This window comes from Aquarana catesbeiana, linkage group LG04 (genome assembly GCF_042186555.1).
Source record: "Aquarana catesbeiana isolate 2022-GZ linkage group LG04, ASM4218655v1, whole genome shotgun sequence".
NCBI lineage: Eukaryota > Metazoa > Chordata > Amphibia > Anura > Ranidae > Aquarana > Aquarana catesbeiana.
The window spans coordinates 626141991-626154080 of NC_133327.1; the positions used below are offsets into that span (position 1 = coordinate 626141991).

A 12090-nucleotide genomic window follows, 5' to 3' on the forward strand; every position below is an offset into this window, starting at 1 on the left:
GCTGTATTGCAAAAAAATGGCCTTGTCATGAAGTGGGGTAAACCTGGAGCTGAAGTGGTTAAACTGGGAGAGAAAGGGGTAGGACTGGTGTAAAGTGTGCTGCAAGACGATTGGGTAGATTTACTAAAGCTTGTGCAGTCAGAATCTGGTGCAGCTGTTCATGGTAGCCAATCAGCTTCTAACCTCAGCTTGTTCAATTAGGTTTTGGCAATAAAATTTCTATGCAGAAGTGAGCCTGATTTTGCACTCTTCAGCTTTAGTAAATAAACCACATTGTGTTAATAAAATGCTGATGGGAGATGACAGTGGGATGACGGCAGCAGTTCCCTCCTACTCCTTTCACTGTCAGCAGGTTGGGGCTGGAGAGAGGATACCACTTTACTCCTTATCTGTAAGTGCTGTCAGTCACCTGACTGAGCTGTGTATATATTAGGGCTGGATGGACAGAAAAAAAACATTATCAGTTTAAAACCCCTATTTGGGATTTTAACTGTCCACTTAGCTGTTTGCCTGGTGTTCATCTTCAAGAAACTAAAGCCTATATACCTATGACAAGAAGGCATCCCGGGGGTTAATTAAATGGCTATAAATGCTTCCAAACATCAATAGTGCTTTTCTCAGATGTTGATAATAATTTAATGTATTAAGATGCAGATCTTTTTATTTTTATTATTACTTTTTTTTTTTCCCCCAAGGCAGGGAAAGTGAGCAAACTTTTTAAAGGAGACATGTAGCCAAAGCTTTTTTGGGTGTACTTCTATGGATCACAGGAGTGCAGTTTGTTCTGCACTCCTTTGACTCGTCTTCCGTTGAAGCGGCTGACATCAGAGCTGGTCCAGGCTCCAAAAAGATTGTGACCAAATGGTCAGGAATTTACCCAAATGCCTGGACTGGCAGTTGGCTCAGCTTTTCCAGCGAGCCGTTGAGCACATGAGCCAGCTGGTCAAGTTCCCTCCAAAGCCCAGCATGACAGCGAGCCCTGGAGGAGCAGAGCAGCCTGAAGACCGAGTGCTGAGCGATCAGTGGTAATTAATTGGTCAGTTCTCGGGCTTCGAGTTGGCAGGGGACAAATGCTGCATCCACCTAGGTGAGTATACTTACTTTTATTTTTTTGGGATTCTTAAACAAAAAACTTTTTAAATGTTGCTTGCCTGGGATGAATATTATTGATAGTCCTGTTTTTTGTGCATATTGTGTTGGTATGAAGCTACAAATGAAGGAAATTTTATTTTTTCCCTAGAGATGGATTTAAATTCTCAGGCATCTGCCACTAAGGATATGAGTGGATTCTTCAGACAGGCCAGCATCACCTTTCAAGAAATACTCCACTTTCCTGGAGTTTGGGACCCCTTCATACTCAACTTTGTGAATGTAAGTTCTCTAAACTGATCACTTTAATGAAGGTAAGAATCCAATGTTATATGTATCGGCAACTGTCACAAAGTTGCCAGGGGCAGCAGCCAATGTCAGGCAGAACAGACGGAGGGTGTAAGTCCTCAGACAGATAGTCGTGAAACAAAAGGAAATGGCCAAGTCAGCTAACCGATGGTCAGGTCGGGCCTAAGAAAACCCAGGTTCCCTGTAAACCGAGCAAGGACTGATGATCAAGATAAGCATGGCAAAACTAAAGTTAGGCTATAGATGGACTGGAATTTGTCTGGTTCAGCAGGGACCAGGTCAATTTCTATCTATTTTATGGCCTTTCCTGGTTGAGAGGAGTCACCTAGTGATCTCCATTTGAATGGAATTGTGGGAAACTTTGTGTTCAATTGGTGTCTTTACCCAATTAACTGCAGCACTGATCAGTGTATTCTGACATCAGAGTCGTCACACTGTCATGCACAGAAATCGGAGATGGCAACCTTCTATGCTTAATTTTTTCTTAAGAGGGCAGGTGTGCACAGCAGAGACCTTAACTGCCAAGTAATGACAAGCTGATGGTTAAGTTTTTTTTTTTTTTTTTTTTTTTTTAAGGCTGATCATTGCAATAATGGGTTTTTTTTACAGGGTTGCAGTTTAATGCAACCTATATGGCCACAGCCTAGGTAGGCATTGTGTTCAGTAAGTGGTGTACAACTGTTCACACATAACATTGACTTTCAGTAACACATGGGGGTTGATTTACTAAAGCCAGTAAGTGCAAGATCAGGCTCAATTCTGCATAGAAACCAATCGGCTTCCAGGTTTTATTGCCAAAGCTTAATTGAACAAGCTGAGGTTAGAAGCTGATTGGTTTCTATGCACAAGTGAGCCTAATTTTGTGCACTCCAGCTTTTGTAAATAAAACCCATTGTCATGTACAATCAGGTTCCAGGTTTTCCTCTCTGCGAAATGGGTCCTGGCTGTTGCTGTTCTTGCACAGTTTGTGCATTTTACATTGGTGGAATAGTGCACTCTGTCTGGGCTTATACAGTTCACCTACTCTGAATCTGTACTTCTGGAACCAAACTGCTATAAAAGTAGTGCAACATTTTGCTCAAATCTTTGTTGGTTTTTAGTTTTAAAATCTGCATGTATTTGGTAGTCACTTCTTAAATATCATAATATGTATTGTGCATTATACAGGGATATTTTAATCTAAGGAACATTATTTAACTGTCCTTGCCCCCCTATAAGGCAGAATTGGCCCTGGTTGCCCGGAAGATTTGATTTTGAACTTTTTGTACAGAAGTAAAAAACCCTACTGCAATTTCAAAGAAACCCCAAACCTCTCTCTTTATGTTTGAGAACCGTTGGGACTAGTTTAGATGGAATTTGATGTGTTTTTATGATTTTTGCATAGCAAACTTAATAATAATAATATTATTTTTGTGTGTGTGTGTGGAAAGGCCACTTCAGGGGAGGGAGTTAATGGCATTCTGGCACTTTCAGAAATTGATTTAAAGATTTGGTACCAATAGGAACATAAACATTTGCACTGCCAGAGCATATTGGCATGGACTAATGTTACTGTATGTATCGTGATCTTTGGTCCTTTATTTTACTTAATCCATTGTATGCCTTGTTTCAGCTCCTAGAATCCTCGGGGAATGAAGAAGAGGCTGAACAGGTTTTGATAGAATATGCCTACAACAACAAGAACCCAGCGAACCCCAATGCCCACGTATACCTGTATGAGTTCAAGAAGAGGAGAGGGGATTCCGATGAAGCACTTATAAAAGTATTAAAAGTGAGTATAGATATGTCTAATTGTGTGTAACTGTAGCCTTGGCAGCAATATTATTTTTATCATTTTTTTTTTTTTTTTTTTTTTTTTTTATACTTCTATATTAGAGGCCTCGATATGTAGCAAGAGTATATCATCTTCCCTCTATATCTCCTCTATGCAGGGATGCTAGTGATAGCTTCATGCATGAGTGCCTGTGGATTGCAACATGGTCACCCCCCACCCCCCCATCTTGTTTGAGGGTTCCAAGTAATTTTCTAGCAAAACAAATTTTTTTTTTTTCATGTAAAAGTGCCAGAAAAGGCCTTAAAGTGGATATATATATATATATATATATATATATATATATATATATATATATATATAATTTTCTTCTTTCTTTTTCTACCTTCTCCTCCAATGTGTACTGACCACTTTGGAGCACAACATAAGCTTCATGTTAGACAAAATACAGCCTTACAAAAGAAGTAAGCGTTCATAATATACAGATTACAGCATACCTCAGTGTTTTTCACAAGTAAGCATACACCGCATCGTGCTATGGCTAAGTCAAAAGTAGAGCGCTATATTCTGCTATCAATTAGTCAATAGGAACATGTATAAATATCTTCAGGTACTTTGTATGTTTTAACAGTATCATTAATCAGTCTGCTCTCCTATCCTGCTCTGTGGATGTAGATGCCAGCGACCCCCAATTTTATGGTATTTCGTTGGGCTGTGTGTGTGTGTATGTGTATCTATCTATCTATCTATCTATCTATCTATCTATCTATCTATCTATCTATCAGCTTCGGGATGATCAGAAGCCTAGCAGCATATAGTGTTTCCTGCATAAGGATATGATGGTGTTTATCCTGTTCTTGCTCGGAGTATCCCCAATAGGCATTGTTTGGGGCAGAGTGGTAAAGGAGAGCCCATTTAATCCATTTTTCCCAGTAGCTCTGGATGGTAGGACAAGACCAGATGAGTTAATAAAAGAAACCTGTTACATCTTTACATTTAGGGTAGGAAGGGTCCCATTGGGGTTTGTATCTCGCTAAGCTAGTTGGAGTCAGGTAAGTTCTGTGGAGTGTATACATATGTGTGTGTAATGGAATCAAAATGGGGGGTGGGTACAGCGCTACTCCAGTGATGTTATAAAGGTAATTACACAATAAGCAGCTAACACACCTCTAAGACAAAGACAGAAGTAATTGGATCGACAAATATATATAACGTGTAGCGCTATGTGTATAAACAAAAAAACTTAAGTTGGAACCATCTTTCAATGGCCAAAAAATGAACATGAAAAATACTTCAAAAATGAAATAAAAGTGACTCTATACAAAAAGTGCACTATATAATACAAAATGATATGTAAAACATAATAATATCAACAATACACCAGTAAAATGTGAAGACAGGACCAAATTATAATTAGATGGGAAATCAACCCAAAGAAAAGTCTATAAATAATTAAAATTGTGTTCCTGGTGAAAATCAAAAACCACCACCAACAGTCTTTGAGGATTAACTGATGAAAACAACAACGGAATGTCACTGATGGGTGAGGAGGTAAAACACCAAATGAAATGTGACGTCTTGAATAGGTAACAGGACCATCACCAAATCATCTGCGGAGGCTTACCGGAAGTAGGGGACTTGAAAAGACATACGTCTTACAAGTCTCAAAACGCTTGTTTAGCCGCCAAGGCTGGCAGGATAAAACATCGGGTATCCACAACTTCAATTCAAGGAGGGGGGAAGATCTCAACAGCTCAAACCGTCCAGACGTATCCACAGACCCACCGGATGTTTATTTAAAAACCATGAGAGGAAAAAAACTCACATGGCATAATATCGTTTAAAAAGCATACATTTAATGGAACAAATAAAAAAAAACACTCACATGGTATATGATCATAAACAGCTCAAATAATGTCAAACGCGGTGATCATAGGGAATCCACCCAACATGTTTCGGCTGCCAAGCCTTCATCTGGGGTGTGGACCCCCCCTATCCCACCGCTATTTAAACTAAAAATGACCCCCACTGGGAGTGTCACAACACAGGAAGTGGCCGACTGACGTCACTTCCGGTTCTCAAATTAGTGTGTACATACTATATATAAAATGTATCATAGAAACAGTAGGCGATGTTTATATCGCCAATCAAAAGATACATAGTCAGAAGTAAAAAATGTAAAAAATGCTGATATTGTAGCCGGCCGGTCCGGAAGTATTCGGGGTTAAAGCCAAGCCTCCTTCTCGGCCCGGCCAGATTGTATGGGACAGAGCGTCATCACGCTCCGCCCCCTTCTTTTTCCCTCGGTCAGACCCTGGAGCCATGCGCGGAAGCGGAACTCACAAACAGGAAGTTCGCCCGCGCACCACGCCTCGCTTTGGGCGGTGGATCGTATAGGTCGAGGCACCACAACACCACGCCCCCGGATCTCGCATCTATGTCTATTAAAAGTGCGGCCGGCCTCATTGAAGGTCCGCCCACATTACCGCCCACATAGCCAGAGAAAGCCCAACCTCCTGTCCACAACGGCATGTAAACTCCCTATATGGAGAGCCGTAGTTGGACGGAGAGGGCCGGAAATGAGTCATAGCGCTCTGGCCATGAAAAGCAGTGTCAGCAAAGGTGGTAAAAACAAACATTGTGTAAAACATATATGCCGTGGGTCAAAAAATCCGGCGAAAATAACAAAATAATGAAGCCTAACAGGGAGTGAATATTAAATTTGGGAAGATGGTGACACTACCAATGGGGGGCATCCCACCTAACATATATACTCCAACATATATAGGGAGAACTGACAGTAAAAATCCTATGCAAAGGGAAACATTTGCCATATGGGGAAAGATTAGATCAAAAAATGAATCCAAAAAACAAAAATAAATTGTTAGTAATCAAAACACTACAACTAGGGGGGTCTCCAGGTTGGAGACCTACTGGATTTATGAATTGGGTTCCCACTTTCCGCAAGGTATTAACGTGGAGTGGGACATCAACTCATTTATCAATCAGGCTTAGTTATTTTATCTACGACCTCCAATTTTTTGGTACATTCATTTTATTCCATTTTATCTTTGCACCTTTTGGAACAAATATTCGGAATTTATATCTACGGTAGCTTATCATTGCTAGTTGTAGTGTTTTGATTACTAACAATTTATTTTTGTTTTTTGATTCCTTTTTTGATCTAATCTTTCCCCATATGGCAAATGTTTCCCTTTGCATAGGATTTTTACTGTCAGTTCTCCCTATATATGTTGGAGTATATATGTTAGGTGGGATGCCCCCCATTGGTAGTGTCACCATCTTCCCAAATTTAATATTCACTCCCTGTTAGGCTTCATTATTTTGTTATTTTCGCCGGATTTTTTGACCCACGGCATATATGTTTTACACAATGTTTGTTTTTACCACCTTTGCTGACACTGCTTTTCATGGCCAGAGCGCTATGACTCATTTCCGGCCCTCTCCGTCCAACTACGGCTCTCCATATAGGGAGTTTACATGCCGTTGTGGACAGGAGGTTGGGCTTTCTCTGGCTATGTGGGCGGTAATGTGGGCGGACCTTCAATGAGGCCGGCCGCACTTTTAATAGACATAGATGCGAGATCCGGGGGCGTGGTGTTGTGGTGCCTCGACCTATACGATCCACCGCCCAAAGCGAGGCGTGGTGCGCGGGCGAACTTCCTGTTTGTGAGTTCCGCTTCCGCGCATGGCTCCAGGGTCTGACCGAGGGAAAAAGAAGGGGGCGGAGCGTGATGACGCTCTGTCCCATACAATCTGGCCGGGCCGAGAAGGAGGCTTGGCTTTAACCCCGAATACTTCCGGACCGGCCGGCTACAATATCAGCATTTTTTACATTTTTTACTTCTGACTATGTATCTTTTGATTGGCGATATAAACATCGCCTACTGTTTCTATGATACATTTTATATATAGTATGTACACACTAATTTGAGAACCGGAAGTGACGTCAGTCGGCCACTTCCTGTGTTGTGACACTCCCAGTGGGGGTCATTTTTAGTTTAAATAGCGGTGGGATAGGGGGGGGTCCACACCCCAGATGAAGGCTTGGCAGCCGAAACATGTTGGGTGGATTCCCTATGATCACCGCGTTTGACATTATTTGAGCTGTTTATGATCATATACCATGTGAGTGTTTTTTTTTTTATTTGTTCCATTAAATGTATGCTTTTTAAACGATATTATGCCATGTGAGTTTTTTTCCTCTCATGGTTTTTAAATAAACATCCGGTGGGTCTGTGGATACGTCTGGACGGTTTGAGCTGTTGAGATCTTCCCCCCTCCTTGAATTGAAGTTGTGGATACCCGATGTTTTATCCTGCCAGCCTTGGCGGCTAAACAAGCGTTTTGAGACTTGTAAGACGTATGTCTTTTCAAGTCCCCTACTTCCGGTAAGCCTCCGCAGATGATTTGGTGATGGTCCTGTTACCTATTCAAGACGTCACATTTCATTTGGTGTTTTACCTCCTCACCCATCAGTGACATTCCGTTGTTGTTTTCATCAGTTAATCCTCAAAGACTGTTGGTGGTGGTTTTTGATTTTCACCAGGAACACAATTTTAATTATTTATAGACTTTTCTTTGGGTTGATTTCCCATCTAATTATAATTTGGTCCTGTCTTCACATTTTACTGGTGTATTGTTGATATTATTATGTTTTACATATCATTTTGTATTATATAGTGCACTTTTTGTATAGAGTCACTTTTATTTCATTTTTGAAGTATTTTTCATGTTCATTTTTTGGCCATTGAAAGATGGTTCCAACTTAAGTTTTTTTGTTTATACACATAGCGCTACACGTTATATATATTCATATGTGTGTGTAAGCCTGTCAGAAAGCTTTGGAGAAACCAACTTGCTGGTTGCCAGGGCATCCGTCCATCCTCCTCCACGTCCACCACCCAACTGCTTTTCAGCTCACAAGTCAAGTCTGACGCTGCAGGTAGTATAGGGTTGGAGTAACAGATAGAGGTCAGTTTTTTTCGAGTCTACTCCCAGGAGAACGTCCACAAGATATAAAGAAGAGATCGGGAGTAGAGTTCCTGAATTGGGACTGCAGTGCATGACGGAGCTGGAGAAAGCGAAATAATATGGAGTTGGGTAGGCCAAAGGTTGGTTTGAGATCCTGAAACAATTTAACTCCCGCACTGTTCATTACCTGAAGGAGATATATACCCCCTTGGTTAATCCATATATCAACATCTGGCAAAGTGAGCAGCTCTGGAAGGTTTGAATTATCCCATAGTGGCGTGTGAGCGTGAATGGGGGGGGGGGGGGGAGGCCTTCAGCCAACGCAGTCTCAGCACCCAAATCTTGCAGTGGTGGTAGACCAGTCCCTTACGTCCCCCCCACTTTAGTGAAATTATGCATATCACTAAGTAGGATCTGAAAGGGGTGTGCAACTTAGGTAGGGGCTGTAGGTCATGCTAAAGTAAGGTACCTAAGTTTGTCTTCCTTGTTAAAATAGAAAAAGTGGGACAATTGAGCAGCCAGGTAATAAGCGTGGAGATTGAGTAGAGCAGTTCCACTCAGTTCCGTGGGGTTTTTAAGGGCTCGCCATGATAACTTCCTCTGTGATCTCCTTACTGCTTGCTAAGCATATAACTAATGGTCTAAGAATCAATTTCTGTACTGTACTCCAAGGCATGAAATTTACAAGTACATCAAAATTCCTATTTCTTTCACTGGTACTCTGGGCTAAACCAAGCATTTAACCCTTGCAGTGTATAGAGAGCCCCACTACCAGGGATGTGGTGTTTTCATCAATGTATAGTCAAGGTAACTGACACAAAATTTAGCCTTGGCATCCAGAATTCAGTGGCCTCTTGGCATCAATGGGTTTAACCTCAGGGAGAGGCAGTGCAAAATGTTCTTTGATTTTAACCCATGTCTTTTATTTTCCCAGATTTTGCATGCCCTGGTCCCATCACACAAGCTTATGCTGGAGTTCAGTAGGCTTCTAAGAAATTCAGGTGAGTTATGAGCTGTACCATTTTGTGTGTGCTTGTGCGCATTTGTTTATTTAATTTTAAAGTATGTATGTGTGTGTGCCCGTTCTTATGAGCCGACAGATCAGTACATTCCCCTTTTTTTATTTTTTTTTTTTTTTTTTTTTTTTTTTTCAAACAATAACAAATGCTAACGACGACTTGCCCTGGTTGGCCAGTTGTCCTTTTGGTTATGTGTGTGTGTGAGTGATACTGGCAGTGCAGAAACAGTCTAGAACAAGATCGCCTTGAGAAATCTGTAGGTTTATCCATAGCAATCCTGTACTAAAGATTACACGAATAATCTGTCAGCGTGAGTTAAAAGCATTTACCTTTTATTTGTCTTAAAGTGATAGTGAAAATCCAAAACATGTTGTTCTTAACTGCTCTGTGGTTTTGCACAGAGTGGCCCCAATCCTCCACTCCTGGAGTCCCCTGCCAGCGCTCTCTGCTAATCCGTGTGGCAGCATAGGGAGCCGCTTCTTATGATGGTACATGTGTAGTCTCGATCCTGAGATGGGGCTAAATGTGTCAATTGACATACACCGAGGTGGCTTGGCCCAATTTACCTCCTGCCCCCAACCCCCCCGCTCCTTCCTCTCCTTCCTTATATAGGGTTTGATTGACAGCAGCAGGAGCTAGTGGCTCCCACTGCTGCCTCCATTCCTGTGAGAAGAGAGAGCAGTGCTGCTGATCCAGGACCGTGATCGGATTAGTTAGTATTTATAAAGGGGCTGGGAGCAGCTAAACATGAAAGGTTACCTTTTTAGCCTTTAAAACCACTTTAGGAGCTTTTGACAAGACAGCACAGGTCTGTTGTTCAAAATTACTAATTGCATCATCTGCATACAGGTTATAATGACAAAATATGTGTGTCTTGTACCTAACTTGATCTAAATCCAAGAACAAAAAATAAACAATATATATAAAATTTTAGCTTACCATTCCTTAGATGTGGTAGCTGCATTAGTTGCTTTTTTTTTATTTTTTTATTTTTTTCAGGCTAAGTAAATTATAGACAAATCCTGTTCATCCTACTAGAAATCCAGTGTCCTTGTAAATGCCTGTGTACTGAAATGAGTTCTTAGTATTATCAGCCTTCCCAGCTATCTTATGTGAGGAAGAGGTTTTTGTAGTGCAAATCATTACAGCAACCCAGGATAATGCTGCTGTTCCAGAGATACAGTACAGTGACTAAATGTTGTCACCCTGGGACAGGATATGTTACTGGCAGGATCCCCAAGTGAAAATTTAGGAAAACCTGAAAACAAATAAAGCAAGTGCAACCACTGCATCTGTGAATTGGTAATGTTAATTCTGAGTGTGTGTTTTTACTTTTTTTTTTTTTTTTTTTTTTTTTTTTTTTATATAGTAGATCTAATCCCAAGCACATAAGAGCTCATATTTTCTAACACCTGTGTGTGTGTTTTTTTATTATTTCTTGCGTTTGAAAGACCGCAGGGCAAATACAGTGTGACATAAATTATTGCAGCAAATGACATTTTATTCCCTAGGGTCTCTGCTAAAATATATATAATGTCTGGGGGTTCCAAGTAATTTACTAGCAAAAAAATATTGATTTTTAACTTAAGAAACAAGTGTCAGATAAAGATTTAGACTTTAAGTGGTTAAACTTCCTGTATTTACGCATTAAAAACTTGGCAGACTGCCTGGATTTTTTTTCACACAGAAGTGTATCCCTTTGCTCTAAGAAGGAAGAGTTAGTTACAATGTTTCATGTTAAAAACTTGGCAGACTGCCCAGATGCTTTCTTTTGACAGCTGAGTGAGCAGATAAGTCTCTCCACTTGTTATATGAAAAAATCGGCAAACTCTGCAATAGAGATAGTCAGAGGGGTTGAATCGAGATCTCGATTTTTTTTTAACGATTAATTGTGCAGCTCTAGTAAGTTGTATAGCTCATGCCAAAAATAGTTCATATCAAGGTAAAACCGTTAAGTTCACATACTCTTCACTCTATTCCAAAAGCCCTGCAGGGGAGAAGATACTATGTTCCTATGGGTATGGCTTGTATAGGAAGTTGTATGTTGAGATGTGGCTAAGGAGCAAAAACTGATGTGGGGGGGGGGGGGGGGGTGACGAGAGTAGGAGAATGCTGCAACCGGCTTTCAACTTTAGGCATGATATATCAACTGCGATAATGTGAAATATGCACCTAGGCTGGTGAAGACTATAGGGACCCAGTCTCTTGAAAATGGAAAATCGGTCCAGTAGAACCAACTTTTACAAAACTGTTTTGTGGGCCTCAGCCATCCATTCCAAGAGAGCGAGTATTGGATATGAGCGAGATAAGTCATGTTGGTTCTTCCATACACCTGGATTTGAACTATGCAAGCAGTGGTATAGATTGATGTTTACTCCGCAATTGGGAGAGAAAGTGGTGCAGTTGAGGCTCAGGGGTTTAACGGGCACGAGGGAACAGGGTTATACTTTAATCCAGATATAGTTGTACTTCACCAGTTGCTCCCACCCCCTTTTTGTTGTCTATGGTTCTGGAACGAATCTACTGTACTAATCTACGATGCCGGAAAATCCTCCCTGGTGCTTGACACATATGTGAATCTTTAGTAGATGTAAAAAAAAAAAATACCAGTAAGCAGGGTGGGGATGCAGCAAGTAAAATAGGGAATGTGACCCCCCACATAATTCAGGGTGGGGTAAATGGGGCCTATGTCTCGGGGGAGAAAAAAAAATTAAATGTGTACACACAGCACATCTCTCCAATGGATTCAAATGTTCCTGTTTTTTAAATACAGAAGAATACATTTTTGATCTGCCAGGATTCTAGTGAGCTCTTAACTTTCTGTTTGGGCTGACAACTTTGCCTTCACTGTACTGAAATCCCAAGCTGTGTTGTCAGCTCTGCCTGCTAAACTACAGAACTTCCTTT

At 40.9% G+C, this 12090-nt stretch overlaps 1 protein-coding gene across 2 annotated transcripts in view; it reads left to right on the forward strand.

Moving 5' to 3' along the window:
- TAF1A (TATA-box binding protein associated factor, RNA polymerase I subunit A) overlaps nt 1-12090 on the forward strand; it is a 64994-nt gene that overhangs the window by 24749 nt on the left and 28155 nt on the right. For both annotated transcript variants that reach the window (XM_073628347.1, XM_073628348.1), the window contains exons 7-9: nt 1241-1371; nt 3011-3169; nt 9099-9165. In XM_073628347.1, the coding sequence (XP_073484448.1) occupies nt 1241-1371; nt 3011-3169; nt 9099-9165 (357 nt within the window). The remainder of the gene's footprint in view (nt 1-1240; nt 1372-3010; nt 3170-9098; nt 9166-12090) is intronic.